At 45.1% G+C, this 21,415-nt stretch overlaps 1 protein-coding gene across 1 annotated transcript in view; it reads left to right on the plus strand.

Annotated features, from left to right (window-relative positions):
- The window catches only part of ZDHHC17 (zDHHC palmitoyltransferase 17), a 520,726-nt gene that overhangs the window by 260,481 nt on the left and 238,830 nt on the right, over window positions 1-21,415 (plus strand). The window contains exon 11 of the mRNA XM_086919563.1: window positions 14,346-14,470. Coding sequence (XP_086775689.1) covers window positions 14,346-14,470 — 125 coding nt within the window. The remainder of the gene's footprint in view (window positions 1-14,345; window positions 14,471-21,415) is intronic.

A 21,415-nucleotide genomic window follows, 5' to 3' on the forward strand; every position in this document is an offset into this window, starting at 1 on the left:
GTGTGTGTGTGTGTGGTTACATGTGTGTGTGGTTATGTGTGTGTGGTTATGTGTGTGTGTGGTTATGTGTGTGTGTGGTTATGTGTGTGTGTGTGTGGATATGTGTGTGTGTGTGTGGTTGTGTGTGTGGTTGTGTGTGTGTGTGTGGTTATGTGTGTGTGTGTGTGGTTATGTGTGTGTGGTTATGTGTGTGTGGTTATGTGTGTGTGGTTATGTGTGTGTGGTTATGTGTGTGTGGTTATGTGTGTGTGGTTATGTGTGTGTGGTTATGTGTGTGTGTGGTTATGTGTGTGTGGTTATGTGTGTGTGTGTGGTTATGTGTGTGTGTGGTTATGTGTGTGTGGTTATGTGTGTGTGTGGTTATGTGTGTGTGTGTGGTTATGTGTGTGTGTGTGGTTATGTGTGTGTGTGGTTATGTGTGTGTGTGGTTATGTGTGTGTGTGGTTATGTGTGTGTGGTTATGTGTGTGTGGTTGTATGTGTGTGGTTGTATGTGTGTGGTTGTATGTGTGTGGTTGTATGTGTGTGGTTGTGTGTGTGTGGTTGTGTGTGTGTGTGGTTGTGTGTGTGTGTGGTTATGTGTGTGTGTGGTTATGTGTGTGTGTGTGTGTGGTTATGTGTGTGTGTGTGGTTATGTGTGTGTGTGTGGTTATGTGTGTGTGTGTGTGTGGTTACGTGTGTGTGTGTGTGGTTACGTGTGTGTGTGTGTGGTTACGTGTGTGTGTGTGTGTGTGTGGTTACGTGTGTGTGTGTGTGTGTGTGGTTACGTGTGTGTGGTTGTGTGTGTGTGGTTACGTGTGTGTGGTTGTGTGTGTGTGGTTGTGTGTGTGTGGTTATGTGCGTGTGGTTATGTGCGTGTGGTTATGTGTGTGTGGTTATGTGTGTGTGGTTGTGTGTGTGGTTATGTGTGTGTGGTTATGTGTGTGTGGTTATTTGTGTGTGGTTATGTGTGTGTGGTTATGTGTGTGTGGTTATGTGTGTGTGGTTATGTGTGTGTGGTTGTGTGTGTGGTTATGTGTGTGTGGTTATGTGTGTGGTTGTGTGTGTGTGGTTGTGTGTGTGGTTGTGTGTGTGTGTGGTTATGTGTGTGTGTGTGGTTATGTGTGTGTGTGTGTGTGTGTGTGTGGTTATGTGTGTGGTTATGCGTGTGTGTGTGTGGTTACGTGTGTGTGTGTGTGGTTACGTGTGTGTGTGTGGTTACGTGTGTGTGTGTGTGTGTGTGTGTGGGTGGGTGGTGGACTTAGTTCGAGTTTTCGTACCCTGCACACTCACACACTGCCCCTATACACTCTCACACTGCTCACCCTGCACGCTCACACAATGTTCACCCTGCACACTCACACAATGTTCACCCTGCACACTCACACAATGTTCACCCTGCACACTCACACAATGTTCACCCTGCACACTCACACAATGTTCACCCTGCACACTCACACAATGTTCACCCTGCACACTCACACAATGTTCACCCTGCACACTCACACAATGTTCACCCTGCACACTCACACAATGCTCACCCTACACACTCACACAATGCTCACCCTACACACTCACACAATGCTCACCCTACACACACACACTGCTCACCCTACACACTCACACACTGCTCACCCTGCACACTCGCACAATGTTCACCCTACACACTCACACACTGCACACACACACTGCTCACCCTACACACTCATACAATGTTCACCCTGTACACTTACACACTGTTAACCCTGAATACTCGCACACTGATAACCCTGCACGCTCATCATGTGAATGTCTTACACATTGTTCATCAGACACATGAGCTGTTGAGCGTGATCTGACTGTTATGTGACCAATTTTGGGGGTGGGGGTATTATTGCACGAGGCTAGTGAAACAAGTACAGCTGTCTCTAGGCCAGACCTAACAAAGAGCACTGGTTAAGGTCAATAGTTTCACCCCAGAGCCCCTCCATTTGAAATCTCGGGACATTGTTGTGAGTAAGAGCCTGCTCTTCTACCATTGAGTGAGTAATGATACTTTATTTGATTTTTAAAAAATCATAAAAGGGTGGACTTGCCACGATGCAAGCGGTATTTACATCATAAAAACAACACAAAATCAACTTTAAATCAAGTTAAGAATTAATATCATGCTATACAAAAAAAGCGGGAAAAAGGTCTAAAAGGAAAAGAAAAAAAAACGAATGATGTGAGTTCTTGCTGGGGACACGTTAATTTTGACTCATGGTGAAAGGGAAAAAAATAAAAAGTATAGAAGAATAATGGTAGTTTAAACAAGAGGCTCGTTATTTTTAACTCATGATACAAAAAGACAACCGTTTGGAGAAGAGGGGAAGAGAGTGGAAGAGTCTGTGGCCTGCCAAAGCCTGGCCTATTGTCCAGAGACCTCTTTTGATGCTGCTCTTTTTTCCAGCTCTATGGCGGCGAGATTCAAAAATGTTATGGTTTTACATGAGAGTTCTATCCAAGATCCACTTGGGTATCTTATCACCGCCGCCCTGCAAGTTCTCACCTGGGCTTCTCTTAGAAGAGATCGAAGAAGCGTTTTTCTTAGATTTTGAAGTGCCGGGCATATGCATATAAGGTGCAGTAAAGACTCTGCGCCATTGCCACAGAGGCGGCAATCGGTAGTTGCCCACAACCGTAGCCATTTGGGAGTGAGGTCTTTGGACGAGAAGCAACCCAGCCTTAAAAGGCTTAATTTCCTTTTGTAGTGGTCCCTGAAGCATTCTTTCAAGTAATCCTGTGGTTTTAGGTAAGTATATGACGGACAAACGAACCAGGCGTGGCTTTTGCCAGCCACTGCTGCTTTATCCATGAGTAGTGATGTTAGTTTGACTGCTTTCTTGATTATCAGTTTGAAGGCAGAATAAGTCATGGGCAGACGCCAAGATTTTTCTAGTTTTAATGCCTCCAAAGCTTGCCTCAAGATCTTGTATGTTGAGTCTGGTAGCCCGGCCTGTTTTTCGACTTCTAACCAGCAAAGGTGGGCCAGGGATTCGTCTTCTGCGTCCCTCATACGCCAATAATATTTGGCGAGTGCTCCTTGTCTTGCTGGGAGCTGGTTAGTAAGACCGAACTCCAAACGAATTTGGGCTTGCGAAATATGTCTCGGGATTGAGAAAAGAGTTTTGAACAGCCTGGATTGGGCGAGATTTAACGCTGTGGCGTCCCGGATTGCCAGTAGTTCAGAGCCGTATGTCAGTGATGGCAGAAATTTGGCGGCTGCGATGTTAAGAATGTGGCCGGTGGAATGTCCGTTTAATTGCTTTTGAACAGTTTTGAAAGCAAATTGAAGCTGCTTAGCTTTGGATTCCCCCTGTTCTAGGTGCTGTTTAAACTTTAATTGGTGGTCCAATAAGATTCCCAGGTATTTATAATGGTCTACCTGGATTAGAGGGGTAGAATTTATCTTCCAGACGAAAGTTTTTTTTTTTTTCTGGAGCCACAGAAGCATATGATGTTAGTTTTCTTTAGGTTTATAGTCAGTTGTGCGTTCGAGAGGTACTGCGACAGTTTGGAGATCAAGCGTTGTATTCCGATGGGGGTTTTTGAGAGGAGCACAATGTCGTATGCGTATTGGAGACTTGTTATAGGTGAGTGGGCCAATTTTGGTGGGTCTCCCTGGATGGTGCTTAGGTCACTTTCCAGGACCGCGGTATAGCTGTTAAAGAGGCTGGGGGCCAGAACGCAGCCTTGCTTTAAACCGTTGGTTGTATGGAATTTCCTTGTCAGACGTCGACCATCTCCTTTTTTTACTTGGACCCAAGTATCTGTATAGAGCTCAATAATTGCTCCCAGCAACTTTGGCGGCACGCCCCAGGCTTTCATTTTGGCCCAAAGATTAGATCTTGGCACTTTGTCAAAGGCCGCTTTTAGGTCCAGGAAACAAGTGTACAGCGGGGTAGAATTGTAGATAGCTTTTTTAACAAGGAGGGTTAACGCAGATAGATTGGTCAAGGTGCCCAGTCCTCGCCGAAAGCCTGTTTGTGTCCGGGGAATTATCCCTGTACTGCTCACCCAGGATTCCAGTTCTACCAACAAGTTGGAAGTGTAGATCTTAGCCTCCACGTCTATTAAGGCTATAAGCCTATAGTTGTTAGGGTCTGAGCGGGACCCGGATTTATAGATTGGGTGCAGAATGCTGCCTCTCCATGATTCGGGAATGTTCCCGGTCTTTAGACTCTGACCAAATAAAGGTGTTAGTTGACTGGCCCAAAACGATGGGTCTTTCCTAAATAAGGCGTTGGGAAGCCCGTTTGGACCGGGCACTCCGTCTGCTCCCAATGATTTTATGGTGTTTGAGACCTGCTTTAGTGAGAACAATTCCATGTCTCCTGTAGTCTTTGGTGTCGGTAAATTCCCAGTGATTTTTGGAACTGGCATTTTACTCGGGCTGGACCGGGGAAGCTCCACAAGATGCTCAGCATTATTGTCCGTAAGTGAATTGTACGAGGAATTGTATAATCAGTCGATGTGACTACTCCAGAGCTGGTTCGTCATATCTGAGTTAAACTGGCGATGTTTGCCATTTAGCATAAAGTTTATTTTTGCCCAAAAATCTTTCGAATTCTGCAATTTGCTTGCATGGAGTATGGAGCACACTAGTTTTTCCCTGTGCATTCGCTTGGCCAGATTAATCTCTCTTTTTAGTTCTTTTTTTTAGAGATTCGATTGTATTCAGCGTGGGTTGTGAGAGCTGGGGATCTTTTTTGCGTTCGGCCCTGAGGAGAGCGTTTATTTGCCTTTTTAGTTGGCACAGTTTCGGTGCGTACCATTCCCCACCTCTTTTTATTATGGGTTTGCGTCATCTTTTATTGGAGTGGTGTTTTTTATTGATCTCCATTGTGAAGTTTTCCCAGGTTTTGACTATGTCTCTCGATGTTTCAGATAGTTGGAGCAATTCGTGGCATGATGCCATTAAGATAGAGAGATTTCCTTCGTTCCAGTTTAGCTGTTTTAGATTAAAGATTTGTGTGTTCAAGGACAAAGGCACGGCCTTCTCTGACTTTGTAGGTTGAATGGTCAGAATGAGGGTCTGTGGAAAATGATCTCTTTCTACGCGTTCCTGAATCCGGAAATCGCTAATGTGGTGGAATAGGTCGGGATCAGCCATGGTGTAATCTAAGGTAGAGCCTGAGTTCTTAGAGACCATCGTTAGGGCGGCTGGTCTGTCCAGATGGCCTCTCCCATTTAGGGTGTACAGATGAAGAGCTTCCAATTCAGAGGCACATTTCCTTCCCAATGCACTTTGTCTGCATTGATTTTCCTGCCGTGGCTCGATGTGAGCGGGGAGGGTTCCCTCCTGTCCACGAGTTAGGTTCAGATTAAAATCTCCCTTTATAATCATGTTTTCGCTTGGGTAGGTTGATTTCAGTGTCTTGATTGTGGTGACTAGTTGTTTTATCCTTTTCCCTTTGTGTTTTCCGCTGGGGTACATGTAGAGATTCACGATCAGGAGGCCTAGGTTAAGGGAAACTTCCACTTTGATACATTGCATCCATATGGAGTCTAAGTCGATGCAAATTGGTGACCAGGTGAAATCTGTTGATGTGAAGATGGATAGGCCCCCTTTGGCCCTACCGGAACGTCCCTCCTTCTGGGCTGGAACAAAGACTTCTTTGTATCCCACTAAAGGCGAGTTTTTGGTCTGCCATGGTTCTTGAAACCGTAGTATTTTAAATTGGGTTATGAACTCAATAAAGTAGTCTTCCTCCAGCTTTGTATTTAAGCCATTGATGTTCCATGAGCAGATCATGCAGCCCTGCTTTTCCCCCATCGTTGGTCTGCTATCAATTCAAGCTGCGTTCCTGTGGGATTGTGCCCGAATAGCGTGTTGGGGCCTTTCGGGCATATCTGCCTCTTAGTGAGCGAAGGTGATTGTAATTTGTCTTAGTTGCTGCACTTCCACTTTGGTACTGCTTCTTAAATCTGGCCCTTTGGCATTTTTTAAAAGGCTTATTTTTGGGATTTATTTCCGCAGCGGGCTGGGATATCGTGCAGGCTCCACTTTTTTTAGTTCAATGCCCCATGCTGCGAAAACCTCCCTATGGGACAGGATCTGATCTGTGATGGTATGATTGGTCCAAGTTGTAATCGTCGAGTCTGAGCCTAATTGAAGAGGGTTTGGTTGAACTCTATTGATTCAAGGTCGCTCGATTTTAAGTAACGTAGACCTGGAAGTTCTTCTAGAAGTCTTAAAATGGCCCCTCTATTCAGGATATCGTAGAACCCTCTTGAACAATATTGTGGAATAAACTCTATTTTGTTGCTTGACATGGACTGCTTTAGGATTTTTGGTCGACTGCTCTCCATTAGCTGGAGGGGCCGTTCCTGCCTGGTCAACCTCTAGCTCTGATGTGTGTGAGTTTGCCATCTGTACGCTGTTGGCGAGGTCTTGTCCATTGGGGACTGGAACCTGAAATTCGCCGCCCTGTGTGTCTTGTGAGTTGACTCCCTTGAACTTTGCGGCATTAACTAAGATAACTTGGCTGTTGATATCTGGGACTTGGCTAGATGAATTCTTGTCGCTTAATTCCGTCCTTTGATTGATGATTATGTTGATTCCAGGCTCTTGAAATGGTACCTTACAATCTGGTTTTTGTCCCACAGGTTTAAAGATACTGAACACTTTTAATGTGTTCTGATTTGTCATAGTGTGACCTGTTGCTCCTTTTGAAATTGAGGGTGCCTTGGTGGGTGAAGAATCCCTCGGCGTGGTCCCTTGCTCTGACATTGTTTTAGTTTGGAGTGGGACGCACTCGGAGTGCTGTTTAGCTTCCTTGATCACGGAATTGTTGATGGATTTTTCCGGAGAGGTTTGAGGGGCCCTTCGGTTGTGTACTTTTGCGTTTCTGGCTTTCCTTAGTCGCTTCCGTTCTCTCTTTGTAAGCGTTGGAGCCTGTTTGATGTGATTAGCGGTTTGTCGCGACGTTGGGAATTGGCTCCTGAATTAACTCGGCTGCCTCTATACGGTTAACCAGGTTGTTGTCGTCTAGGCTTGCTGGCGACCTGTTTTCCTTTGCTGGGGGGGAGTGTGGATAGTCTTGCGATTCCAGGCTCTCTTCGCCCCTGCTAGCAATGGTCAGCCTTGTCAGCCTACCGGGGTCCTCTTTAGAATGCTGATTGCCAGTTGGATCACTTGATGTTGTGGTTGTTTCCGTGGAGGAGTCTTTTGACGAATCCTTAACAGCCCCCAGTATTTGGGTCATCAGACTGGGTACTGTGGCCAATTTGTCTATTATATTGGAGCAGTGACAAGTGTAGAGCGTATGATCTTTATTCAATTGAACCTTGGTAATCATGGTATTTAAGTCTTGAAGGTTTGCTTCAATCCCTTGGACGTGAGATGCCAGGAGGTAGAGCAGGTCGACTTGAGTGTCCAATTTGTCCACGTGGTAGGACATGGCGGCTCCTATGGTTTCCATTGTCTTTAGTAATTGCGGCCAAATGGAAACCGTTTGTCTGTTCTCTGGCGATTCCCCCCGAGAGTGTCTGAGAATGGAGATCGGTGATATAGCAGAGTAGACTAAGTGGTGTGGTTGGATGAGATGCTCATGCATTTGGTCGCACCCTGGTCTTTTGTCGGTGCTCTCTTCCTTCCCAGGACCTTGATTGTGTTGAGCTGATAACTTGCACGAGCTTCGTTCGAGTTTTTCAGTCTCAATTGCTGTTAAATTTAGTTGCTTTAGCTTCAGTATCGGACTATCTTTGATAGCATCGGTGTCTTCAGTGACTCGTCCGGTGGAAATAGAGCAGTGCTTTTTTTTCCAAGCCCATCGTAGGATGACTGGACGTTGGACTGTAAGAGTTTGCCTGTGGCGTTGGGCACAGTTTTTTAATGTGGGGATACACCTGAAACTGCGGAGGGGATTCCTCAGTTGTAGTCATGGACGTATTCTGAATTGGATGTACATTCTGCAAACTCGGCTCTTGAAAAACCGAGTCATCAGCTGCGTCCGGGGCCCAGTGTACTAGGGCGCGCGCCGGCAGTATGTTGGTCATTTGTGGTGGCTGAATGGGTGGTTCCCCCTTAACTTGCTCTAAGGCTTTAGCTATTTGTTGGATCTTTAAAACGTTTGACCTGAGAGGGCCGGACCCCTTGCACCCAGAATTCCTTCTTGACTTTGTAGTCTGGGCTTTGCAGGGTTCGCTGTAACACCTTGGCCGGTATGGTGGTGATACGGACCGTTGGGCTTCCTTATTTGTGCCCTCCATGTTAGCGTTATGTTGTAAGCTGTTGCATTTAGAGCCGGAGTCTTGTAGAGGGGGTACCTTCCCGCTCCCGCCCCAGTGGAAAGTCTTTGACAAACCTTGAGGAAGTCCATGATCAGTGCCCTTTTGCCTGCTTTTAAATGCGGGGCCTGTTCACTATGTGCCAGGAGTGATGTTACATCTCTTGAATTGTTTCCCTCATTATTCACTGCAGGGCTGCTGGTTGTGCTGTCCTTGTTGTTGATCCTGTTGGCTCCTTCATCCGAGCTTAGTAAACCAGGAATGTCAGATTGATATTGCGTGCCCCGGGGTATTTTTTTCGAGGTCTGCAGAGTCAGTTGCGGGGGCTGTTGTGCTAAAACCTTGAACTTCCTGGGCTAACTTTGTGGGACTCTTACCCCTGCCCATGGCTGTCCCTTCGACTTCCTCCCCACCTCTTCCGCCACCCCGTTGGTGGTCATACATGGGGGATCCCCCCTTAACTTTCTTTGTCTTCCCCTGTGATGTGGATGGTATGGCGTCCTCACCTCGTAGTCTCCCCGACCTCATGCTGCTACGAAGAGGGCAGTGCAGATTGACCCTTTGATTGATAATGAGATGGGATGATATGCAGGCTGCGTTGATAAAACAATGTTCGCCTTCTTTGTTGCTTTGTTACTTGTATCTCTGTTAGCCGTTAGCTGTTGACTTTTTTAACTCTGTTCACTTTTGTAGTAAGTTTGTAATGCGTTGTGGCGAATAGTGTTGTAGGTTTATTGTCAATATATCTGGTTTGTTGTCTAATTTGCTGCTGGTTTGGTTTTGCCGCTGATGAATAAGAGTGGCAGAGAATGGCAAATGACGGAAAATATCAGCAAACTGCGAACTGTAAGTTGCGAGTGGCAATCGGGCAACGGTGGGCAAACAAGCGGAGCACACGGGGGGCCACAGGCTGGGAGGACCTAGTCAACCCGCCTCCCTGGGTCCACCCCCGGCTCTTACTGCTGCGGCACTTGTTTTCGTCTTTCCCTCCAGCCTCCGCCTCTCACCTTACAGGCACCTGTTCGCCTATTTTCCAAGGCGCAGTTGGCGTCTCCTCCTCTGCTGACCAGCTGAATGCGAGAAAGTTTGTCAGCTGTTTTGCGGGGGGGGGGGGGCAGCCCGACTCACCAGATGACCCACGGGATAGCTCACTGTGGCTCCCAGCTCCCGCCTCCGTCGGGCCGCTACCGCTACATTTGCGGTTTTAAAAACCCTCAAGGAGCTACTGAAATGTCTCCTGGGCAACTCGCTATGACTCCCGCCTCTCTCGTGCCGCCCCCGCCGTTCCGCCCAACTTTTCAGCAAAGAACGCCGCCTGCACCTGGAAACCGCCGTAGCTGTCAGGTGTCTCTGTGAGGCGATAGCGGTCGGTGGTCGGCTCTGGCCCCTAGCAGGCGGGCGGGCGACGTTGCCTGTGAATCTGCAGAGTAGCGAGAAGGCGTCTGTCCTCTGCACATGCGTGTTAGGAGGTCCCGACTGGAGAGACTGGCTACCATTGTGCAGCTCCTGTCTCTTTAAAAGCTGGGCAGGGAGCTAGTCTGAGGAAGGAAATGGTTTAATCTCTGCTCAGCTACAGAACATGAAACCTGGGCACTATACAAGGAGCTCTCTGAAGAGCTGCCTGGGCCCGTGACACCTTTATTTAGGTCTAACTGTGAACTCAAGACAGTGGGCCGAGTCACAAAATTAAAAAAATAAAAATGTATATCTAGCTACACCTGCAGAATTGCTTCTATGTGTGGGTGTAAGATGTGATTTATTTTTTTTTATTCTGAAAACAGGTGTACTGAGAATCTGTGAGGGCCTCAGCTTTCAAGGAGAAGTCCCGAACCAAGGTAGTTAGTTTACACATGCCTAATGTAATACAGTGTGTTTGCAAAAAGAGCATTTTCTAAATGTTTTGTTTCTAGAGGTATTATATGTTTGCCCAGGGAGAAACGCATTTCTAATTACAGCCCCTCAATTTCGCAGGTGATCCTGAAAACATATTTATTTGTGCGTTTATCAGGAGTATGTTTTACTATTTTCAGGGAGAAAATGGTGGAAAAAAATATTGCCATATAATCAGACTCATGTTTGTGAGTGTGCACAATCACCTCTGTCCCCTCTGATGAGAACGGTTACTCCCCGCCTGCGGTGGCGCGCTTACCCTGGTGTAATATTACATCATACTCTGGTGTAATATTACATCTTGTTGGTGTAATATTACATGTAAGTAGGATGTCATGGATATAGTAGTGATTTCAGCCCATGTAATGATGCTTCCGGGAAACTCCTAACCCGTCTTGGAGACTGTTATGGGATCAGTTTAAACTTTGTAAGTTCTTCGGGAGCGGTTAGGTTACAAGAGATGCAGTACTAAACATATCGGTGACTTTCATTCAGCAAACTGGTGCTTTCTGGGAGTTGCAGTCTTGGTTCATGATGCAACAAACTGAGCTACAGGCAGTGAATTGCAAAAGTCAGTCGGCCTCGGTCCGCAGTAAGGCTGTAAGTAGTGCACCCTTTGACGTCACAGGGGCACATGGACCCAGAAGGGATCTTCTCCATTTCACATGATTGCCATATTTTCTTCCCGCACCATTGAAACAATGAGTGCAAGTCCCAGAATGCACCTGCTCAATGATGTGGCATTGAGACATGTGGTAATGACAAACACGGTGTCCCTAATGACGTCACCCCAAGGTGGTATATTTGCCGCATCCCCTGATAAAGGATGCATTTCATAGTGACATTACTCTCTAGATGTCTTTGGGTAGGTAGTATGGCTGGTGCAGCAATGAGCAACAAACACAGTTGTCAAGCTATCTGGGAGCGGCTCATCGATTTCCGGAGTTTACTCTGTACACCGGTGTCCAGTTTGGGAGCACTTCAAGTACCAGATTGCAAAGTAAAAGCACTTCTATGGATGAGACATAGAAAAGACTGAGCGTTCTGCTGATCTACGAGTAGAGTCCAGCACGGACTGAGACACCCCTCACTAGACAGCGAGAAGTGAGTTTTGTGGTTATTAGGAAAAGCAAAATATCTTTTTTGTATAATTTAAGTTTAGTCCCTTTACATGATTATGATGGATGGAGGGGGCGGAGAGTGAGAATTTTGGGAGGGAAAGAAACTGCATCACAAAAGATTTGAGGCGTGGGGCCTCAGATAGAAGTAGAGAGGATTGGTAGGTGCTGCAGGCTCAGAATTTCATCTTCCCAAGGCAGATAAAAGGAGTACCATTGTACTATATAACCGTAATCAACACGTTATTTACGAAGCAGCAAGTACCAAGGAGCCCTATCCGAGTGACTATTTTAACTTGTGTGCGCACCAAATGCTTGCTTTAGCACTTTGACGAGGTGAGGAGCCCCCACTCTCCAGAAAAACACCACTGATGCTTTCGACAACGAATAACCAACTCTTAAAATTGAAACTTAAATACGTTTGTATATGGATGGTATGCGACACAGCTCTGTTTGAATGAAACCATAGCAGTATTAAGAACACTCATGGTATGAACGTCACTTACCTGCCAGATAACCATCAGGATGTTCACGGTGAGTACAGTAAGTGGCGGCGTTAATCAGGACTGGTGCAGATGAGCAGGGGTGTAGCTTCCGAGGGTGGGAGGGAGTGTGTGGGGTGTTACACCCCTCCTAATACATTTATTTGCAGATTAGCAACCTTTGAAGACAAAATTTTAATATAGAGCAGTGGAGCACAATGGTGTTGGAGGGGGGGAGGGAGGAACTGTTGGATAATGGGAAGAAGAACCAGTCCAGACAAAGTTCCTGACATTTCGGAAAGCACATGCAAGTCAGGCGATTTCAGAATAAAAGCAGCAAATTAAATCTGAGGACCAGACAGAATAAAGCCAAGGACAAAGAACGCAGGATGGCTCAGAAGATTTAAAAATACTACAGTGAAGCGGGTCAGAGAAACACTTTCAACATCCAAGAACTAAAGAAACGAGGACATGAGAAATGAAAGCGATCGAAAGCGATCGCGAACTACAAAAAAAAAACCCCGCCACTTTAAGCATATGTTTTGAATTATCACGGCTGTCATGCCGCGATAATTCAAAACATATGGCCTCTGTTGCGCGTAACAGAACACGCAATAGGCCATGGGCGGTCGCATAGCTCTGCCCATGGCCTATTGGTGTCAGTTAAAAAACAGCACGCACGCCAAGGCCAATGAAAATGGACCTTGGAAATAAGACGCACAAACTGCGTGAAATTTCTAGGTCCATTTTCAAATCCCCGGGAAAAGGACTCTCGCTGCGCGACTCTGCATGCTTGTGTACGGCAGGCCCGAGCCCTAAAAAGGGCAATATCCGAATATATGGGCATTTGGTGTGGTTTGGTTTGATATTTGGTGAGGATGGAAATGAGAATGCGCTGCAGGTATTCATTGCAGATGTGGAAGCTCTGCAATTTTGTGCCATCTAGTATTGGGTTTGGATTATTGAACCTGAACCTTCTTATCAGTTTCAGGGAATAAAATCACTGGCTATCATGTTCCCAGTGTGACACAGACCCTTCCTTCCTGTAACATCAGCTATCGCTAGAAGGTCTTCAGTTGTTTGCAACCTCTGCTTTTTACCAGTGACCATGACAAGTCTGAATTCTGGGCCTATAAACACTGTAAATGCATGAATACAATTCAGCTGTAGATAAAAGGTGTTGAGCTCATTGTCCAAAGTTGGCTTAAGAAGTCTCCACTATGTCCCTTCATACAACATTTGAATGTGTAAATTGAAAAAGGCAGGGAAGATTTTCATTTGAAACATCTGTTATAATTGATGTAGTTGAGAAGGAACAGTGTATTGCCAATAGAAGAAGTATGAGGGTCCAAATGTGTTACTCGAGAAATATCTAGAGAAACAGAGAGGGCACTGGACCAAGACTCTTTTTCAGACTGCACCATGATTACAAATGACAAAAGCCTATTATGATGCTTTTGCCTTGTGGTCTATTCTTTTTTTATTACAATCAACTTTGAAGCTAATCTGATAAAGGCTGGCTCTCCTACTCCAAAAGAGGATTGACCCTAGTTATAGGATCAGTTTCAACAAGAGCCTCAACCCTAAAGGTTGATCAAAGCTTACGGTGTAATTTGTCTGAAAAGGAATTAGACTTTGAAGAGTAGATCAACCTTAAATGGAGGTTCAAGTTGTGGTTTGATTAGAATCAATAGTTTTGGTGGAAAAGACAAAAGTCTACCTAGAAGGGGTAAAGAATACATTTTACTGTGTTAGTTCACAAGTTGCCGAAGACGTAAGAGAAATAGCGTAGTCAGATATAGGAAATCTTCCAACTAGACAAAATATCAGGCAGTGCAGTATTTATAGTGTATTGTAGAGTCGTGGTGTTATAGAGCATCCTTCCCTTAGGCTACCTTCCATTCAGTTGCAGCCAAGAGAGTCTGAAAAAGGAGATGTTGAGCAGTGCTAATATAGCTTTTTCCCATGAGCTGGGGAATTTGCCTCTTCCTAAGAAAAGGAACATTACTTGAGCGGGAAAGCCGCCTTAACCCATTATGCACTGGAACCAAGCTATACCTGGCTGATGAGCCCTAATAAGGGTGAAACCTGGCCTGGATTGCTTGTGTTCCAGTTCAGGGATTAGCTGGCCTGGCAGTTTGGGCTGGACTTGTTCCCAATGGAGCAGCATTAAGATCATTTTACATATAGCCGAGTCCAAACAAAGGTGGTATAGTGTGCAAAAAACGATGGATATGGATAGCATCTCAAGCGATTGCCAGTGGCTGAGATTAATACAAGCATTCCATCCATCACCTTGTGTTTTTCACCAAAGATGCCTGCATCCCCAGAGCAAACCAATTCTGAAGCGGACATAATACAACAAGATGCAGGTAAAAACTGGATGAAAATGATGCCTTTAACAATTAGCAGCATGAAGGTTTTGGTATGCAGCCTATCACCAAAAGAAACATTAGCCTACCATTGCATTATTCAACACTTCACTGTACTGTTCATTACAGTATAGCAATGTTGGCTGGTGAAGATGATTAACACTTTCTTTGAAGCATTTATTGAGTACCATCATTAGTCGCACCTTGTGCACCATTTCCAAGCTTAGCCTTTTTTCCTTAACCTTTTTTCACATCTGAATTTTCTCTTTGTACATCTGCCGTTCCTTGCTAACAGTGTTGCACTTTTCTACAACTTTGGAAAATCATGGAAATCTGACCCAGGAATAATCAAAGCCACAGAAGAACAAAAGAAGAAGGTAACGTTCTAGATGTTTTAATGAGTTTTCCAAAAACATTGAGTAAGGTGTTGTGAAATACAAATGTACAGCTGCAAAGTGCTGTTACAGACACTGAAAAAAACGTAATAATCGAATGATTACCCATTCATAGTTGTTTTCTTTCACGCGTACTCTCACAATGCACGAGCATCGCATCTGTTGTCACTGTGCATGGAGCACCATGTTTGAGAAATATTGCTTATAACATACAGTTAACTGTTGTAGATGATATTCCGTCCTTGGAGGTGCACAACTGTTTGGGGTATGTGTGTTATTTTTCTATTTAGTGTGTTTGACTTCTATGTTTGGAGACTGTTGCAAAGCCTACAAAGATTGTTAAAAATATTCAGTTAATTGATCCATTTGAAATAATTAATTCATTGATCCAACAGAACCACAGATTTTTTGTAATTTAATTGGCCCAGGTTTAGAAGAACACAGGGTGACCCTGTTAAGTGTTACAACTTATCGACAGAACGTAAAGCAATCTTTCTTGTTTTATTTTGTCATTTTCTTTTATGGCATGCCTTGCATTTCACAACTTGAGATATATGGAATATGTACTTTTAAGTTCCTTTATGCTTTTGAATGCCTATTGAAATTTGATCTGCTATTTACTGTTTCCGAGGGCTTAAAAAATGGTTCTCAAGTTATGACTTTGTTAGCATTGGTCCTTATATTTGAAATCGCTACATTTATATTGTTACACGCTCACTCGTGATTAACTTGTAAAAACTGCCTTCCATCCCTGTGGACCCTTCATTTCCAAAGATTCAGCCATATGCTTCTGAATTCTTCACTGTGGTACTTATCTGATACCCCAGTAATAGGCAAAGTTTTTTACTTGTGTAAGTTGATATGGTTGAAATTTCTAGCATCCTATTTATCTCCTTGACAGCATAAGACACAAACAGCTTAACTTTGCTCCTTGGTGTTTGGGATTTTCTTCTTGCTCCATATCTTGCCCCATTAAATATTGTAGGCATTCGGAGTGGACGGGAGATGAGACAGAACATTAGGTCTTAGCCATGAGTCGCACACTGATATGGTTAAATCCAAATATGTTTATGCCAAGATCAAGAAGATAGAGCACCCGATCCACTTAGATCCTCCTCTCCTCCAACTGCCAGAGCATCTGACCCCAACATTACAGGTCCTACCATAACAATCTGGTACTACTTAAAGATTCTGCATACACAACGGATACCACACACCATCCCCTCTACAAAATCTGACATATGTACAGATAATCCCTTTAAACAAGTCCATTGCAAGAGAAATGGAACAATGACGTCCAATTTTCACATAGTCTTGTAAATAAACAGGTTTCTTGCACACACGTTGACTCTTCAGTTTGGGAAGACCACCAAAGAAATAAGTCTCTTGATCCATCCATTTTAGTCTTTCTCACATTGGTTCAGCCAAAGTGCTGGCTCAGGAATAGGGCTAGCAAGGATAATACCTTGCTAACTTACCATGATTCTAAATTCTATGTTCATCCATCTTAACAACTTTCTTAAACCCCTTCATGGGTTTACTGAGCTTCAAAACCTTACCCTCTATGTGAAGACATTTTTTTTACCTTATTACCAGCTTTTACCATGATTGCTGTAACTACTTTGCGTTTATCATAATTCAGCTTTCTTTTCAATATTTTTAATTTTCTTTTCCTCCCAACTATTATCACACAACTCTTCACCCAACATACTCAGTTGTCTATCATTCACCCACCTGGAGTACATGACACAGTTAGCCTTTTTCTAAATAACACAAGAGGAGTAGCCCCTGTGGTGGAATGCGGTGTCAACCTATATAACCTCACCTTTCTTCATCATTTCATCTTTCAAATTCAAACCATACCCACAGAATGTTGAATCGACTCCTTTGCCACTTTGTTGAAGCTTTCTATCATACAATTGAATTCAGGATGATACAACGCTGTCTTCCTATGCCTGATTCCTCTTTCATTTAGAAACTTTTCCATAAATTTGGACGTCAATTGCAAACCATTGTCTGTCAACAAAGTAAATGGGAAAACTCCTCCCTCAAATAACTCTTCAAGGAAATCCACAATATCTTGTGTTTCCATTTAATTCACAATCTTTGCTTCTGTCCAGTGTGAGTGCCTATAGATACAAGTAATTATCTACTTGTCCAAAGAAGAAATCCGTGATGGGACCTACAATATCTAAGGCAGCATCAATCCATTATCCTGATGTAGGTTCCAGCACAACCATACTTTGAGTCCTGCACTTCAAAACCTTGTAATTATTGCCACTATCCAAATACACTCTTATTACTCTTTCAACTTTCATATCCATTCCTGGCCACCAATACCTTTCTCTAAGTCTCCCTTTAGTTTTGGATATGACTCCTATGAGCATCATCGACTAACCTATCCCTCAACTTACTCAGAGGAACAAACTTATTGCCCCTATAATCAGCCTTCACATTCCAATAACACTTAACCTTATCACTGCAATCATCCTTACTCTTCAGGTGATCATTAAACCATTCAATGACCCTTTGCAAGTAATTATCCTTTTCAAGTTCACTTCTCCATTCCTCCTTAAGGATGATCACACCTGTAACCTTACATACACTGAACTCATCCTGACATATAATCTTCAAAAAATTCACTGTTACAATTTTCTTCCTCAGAGTGGGACTTGCACAATCTTGAGAAGCAATCTGCCTCTGAATTTGTCACTTTTGGCACCTAACGATACCACAAAATCAAAATTCTTGAAGAGCAACTATTCACCTCTGAATTCTACTAGATAAGAAATCAACTCCTTTTTGGTGAACATTTTTCTAAGGCGCTTATGATCCATTTAAACGTTATAGCCCCAGACAACCTTTCTCAGTATTGACAGAATAATTGATTTCTGCCCCTCTCAAACTTTGTGAAATAAAATGGTTTTCTCTGAACCCTCTGACTTTTGCAAAAGTAGAGCTCCCAATCCTGTAGAATTGGCATCTGTCATCAAAACGGTCTCTTTGCTGGGTACGACTACCCAAGCTTGAAGCGGTTTCCAAACTCCCCTTAACATGGTTCAATTGCTCCTCACATGCTTGAGCCCAACAAAACTCTACACCTTTCTTTAGCAAACCTCCCAAATGCTTAATTTATTAGCAAATGATGGAAGAAATTAATTTTAATACTCTGCCGCCCCCAAAAACTTCAACAATTCCTCTTTATTCTGCGGACTCAGCATGTTACGAAGAGAATACACAAGTTGAATACCATGCCCCGTAATCATATGTCCCAAATGTTCTATTTCTGGGAACATTAGACTTACACTTTTCTAATTGTAAAGAAAGACCACTCTCAACCTTCTGAATACCTCACGCAATCTCGTATCACGTTCTTCCGCACATGAACTAAAAACTAAAACGTCATCTTGATAAGTTTTAACTCCATCGACACGTTCCAACACATGTTCCATGACTCTTGTCCTACATTATGGCAAGTTCATGGTTTGCCTCTTCTTATTATAAATAAATGCACGTTATGAAGATCCAGTGGCCGGTTGTGCATTTACCAAACCAGGACGTTGGGCAGCCGTCCTCGCCTTGGTGAACGGGACAGACGGCGGGGTCGCTGGGACCCATTACTAAGTTAGTCTGCAGCATTGGATGAGCCCAGAGCGTCGAGACCGACCTTAACGACTCTCGTTAGTTGAGGCGTCAACGGTCCATATTTACTACTATCACTGCACCTGGGGTGTCTGTGGTCAACGCAGTTTGTGCTTACCTAGGAAGCGTTGGGCACCTCTTCTGTTCTTCCTGCGCTCATTTCTGTTTTTGCCTAGCCTGGGTTGGAGACGACTTGATCCGTATATGTAGTATGCCGCCAGTGCTACATGTGAGGCTGGCTGCTCAAAATTACGCCAGGTGCCCTCTGCTGGTAGCTGGTGGAAATGGCTCCACATAAGAAATGAATCAGCAGGATAGAAGATAAAAAAAATGCTGCCAGGTCTAACATGTGAGCAATAAGCATGCCCTGGCAGTTGACGTTCCAGCAGCTTCAGAATTCATTACATCACCATAACAGGGACAATAGTAACTTGGTAGGAATAATACTTGCCCAGCCTTCAAGTAACTTGGCTCCTAATTAAGCAATCAGCCAATCAGTATTTTTAAAGTGCACTAATTACCATAGGGTTAACAAGGCGCTGTGTTGGGCAGAGCTATTGGAACATCCAGGTCTTAAGCAGCTCTTGAATTCGGCAAGGGTGGAGGAGTTTCGGAGGTGGATGGGGAAGTTCATGCCTTAGCAGCGAGGTGGGAGAAGGCGCATCCTCTGGCTCCAGTACGATGGATTCAGGGGACGGTGGCGAGGGCCAGGAAAGCAGACCACAGGTGTCTGGTGGGGTGTTGGAAGGTCAGTCGTTGTTCAGGTATTCAGGTCCTATGTTGTGGAGGGCTTTGTAGGTGTGCCTGAGCAGTTTGAAATGGCATCTCTTCTTGATGGGGAGCCAGTGCATGTTGAGGTGGGTGGTGGTGGTGGGGGAGGGGGGGGGGGGGAGTAAAGTGGACATGCCTTGGGATTTTGCAGAAGATTCTTGCTGCTGAGTTCTGGATGGTTCAGGGGTACTTGAGGAGGAGGGTGGTAGTTCTGGCTGAGAGGGCGTTCCCGTCGACTAGTGATGAAAGCTTGTGTGACCGTTCTGGTGTCTGTTGGAATCCATCTGAAGATCTTGCGGAGCATTGGGAGGGTTTTGAAGCAGGCGACTGCTGCCGAGTTAGCCTGTTGTCTCATAGAGAGCTCCTGTCGAGGATGATGCAGAGATTGCGGGCGTGGGTGGTGGGGGTAGATGCTAGTCGGAGGGCCACTAGGTATCGTCACACGGTGAAGGCGGTCTTCCGAAGAGTAGTACATCGATTTTGTCTGTGTTGAGCTTGATGCAGTTGGTTCTCATCCTGTCGGCGACGTCCAACATGGCGCTCTGGAAGTTCGCTCTAGTGGAGTCTGTCTCTTTGGTGAGGGAGAGTATGAGATGGGTGTCGTTGGCATATGAGATTATGTTGAGCTTGTGGATATTAGTGGCATCATGTAGACGTTGAACAGTGTGGGACTGAGAGAGGAACACTGGAGTACGCCGCTAATTATGCTTTTGGGATAGGAGCTTTATTGTGGGAGGCGGGCTCTGTGTGCAGCCGGTGAGATAAGAGAATAGTAGCTTGAGGGCTTTTCTGTCTGCAGATGCTGAGGTGGTGAAATCTTTGGATGAGGAGGTGGTGGGAGAATGTTTCGATGGCTGCTGGCAGGTCGAGGAGGATCAGGGCTGCTGATTTGCTGTGGTTAATAATGGCTCTTACGTTGTCTGTGGCAGCTATAGGGTGGTTTCTTGCTGTGGTTGGAGTGGAATCCAGATTGGGAGGGGTAAGCAGGTGGTTGGATTCTAAGTAGTCCGTGAGTTGGCTGTTGACTGCTTTCTCCAGCACCTTGGTCGGGAAGAGGTGGTGCGAGAGTAGCCAGTAGCTCTTGAGGTTGGGTGGGTCCGCTGTTGGTTTTTTCAGAAATGGTTTTACTTTGGTGTGTTTCCATGATTCTAGGATTGTGGCGAATTTAAGCACTTAGTTGATGCTGGTGAGCGGTGGTCCGATTTCTTTATGTCCGAGATTGAAGGCGTTGTGAGGGCAGGGGTCAGTTGGAGCTCCGGAATGGATGGAGGACATTATGGATGTTGTGGTTCCGGTGTCAAGGGGTGTCCAGTCGCTCATTATGCTGCACATGGCTGTTTGTGCGTGTTTATAGCCCTACAAAATTAAAAGGACGCAACTGGGTCCCTAACCCACTGTGTTAATCCATACTGCGCTTGGCCTCTACCATGATAGTTACCACCCCACTGCCTGCCTCCTAGTGTGACTGGGGCTCAGGCCTGGTTTGATACCCTCTCCAATCAGGGACATTACAGGAGGCCTTCTAGACAGGTTGCCCACCTGGGCGGCGTGCCTACCTGTTACATCCTCGGGATCTCAAATTGCCTAATTCCCCACGGCCACTATGGGCTGACCAGAGTACCAGGAGTCAATCCCGCCCACCCTCACCAGCAGCTCGATCATCGAATCGGATGGAATGTAGTGACTTGGGACCTGCCCTACCCCAAGCTAAACTAGATTACATGCCATCGAGACCCCATGCACATCTGTAGAGTTCTGCATAGAGGAAATTTGAGTGGAGTTCAGACCCCTGCATGAAGACCAGCAGAAATTACCTCGCTGAGATGAAGCCATGTTTTGCAAGACAAGCTCACACGGGATCTCCTCAATTGAATGCAAAGACTGGAATGTCTTGTGAAGGACGCTGAAGGGAGGGTACTGGGAAACAAATACGAATAGTGGGTCAACCATAGGGTGTTGAGGGATCTCAGACAATGGTTGAATTTATAGAGGAATGTGAGAAGATCTTCACACCAACCCAGTCACAATTCCCACATTTCTCAATGGATAGAGTACACTGGGTACCCTGCTGCAGACTTCTGCCTAGCAACCACCCTCCCAGTTCAATGGTGGCAAAGATACTCTGCTACAAAGATAGAGATGCCATCCTACAGGTGGCTAGATGCACAGCTGCTCTAAAATATAAAAATAGATGCATATTGGTAGGCCCATACTACACAGTGCGGACTCAGCAGCAATGCTCCTCCTTTTTCAAAATAAAGCGCTTCCTCTGACACTTAAATGTTCAATACTCTCTTCTATTTCCAGCTAATATGAGGGTAATGCATTACCAACAAGCTCACTTCTTCACTGAGCCGAACTAAGCCTGGGACTGGGTGGGAACCACTTTGAGTTCAGCCATCGCCCCCGAAGATAGCATTAACCCATCCCAGCCCGGCAGGCGTAGACACAGAAGAAATAGACTTTGAAATCGGCCTGTGGCACCCCTAGGCTGTTCTCACCTCATGCACTCGG

The sequence above is a fragment of the Lissotriton vulgaris genome, chromosome 1_1 (assembly GCF_964263255.1).
Source record: "Lissotriton vulgaris chromosome 1_1, aLisVul1.2, whole genome shotgun sequence".
NCBI lineage: Eukaryota > Metazoa > Chordata > Amphibia > Caudata > Salamandridae > Lissotriton > Lissotriton vulgaris.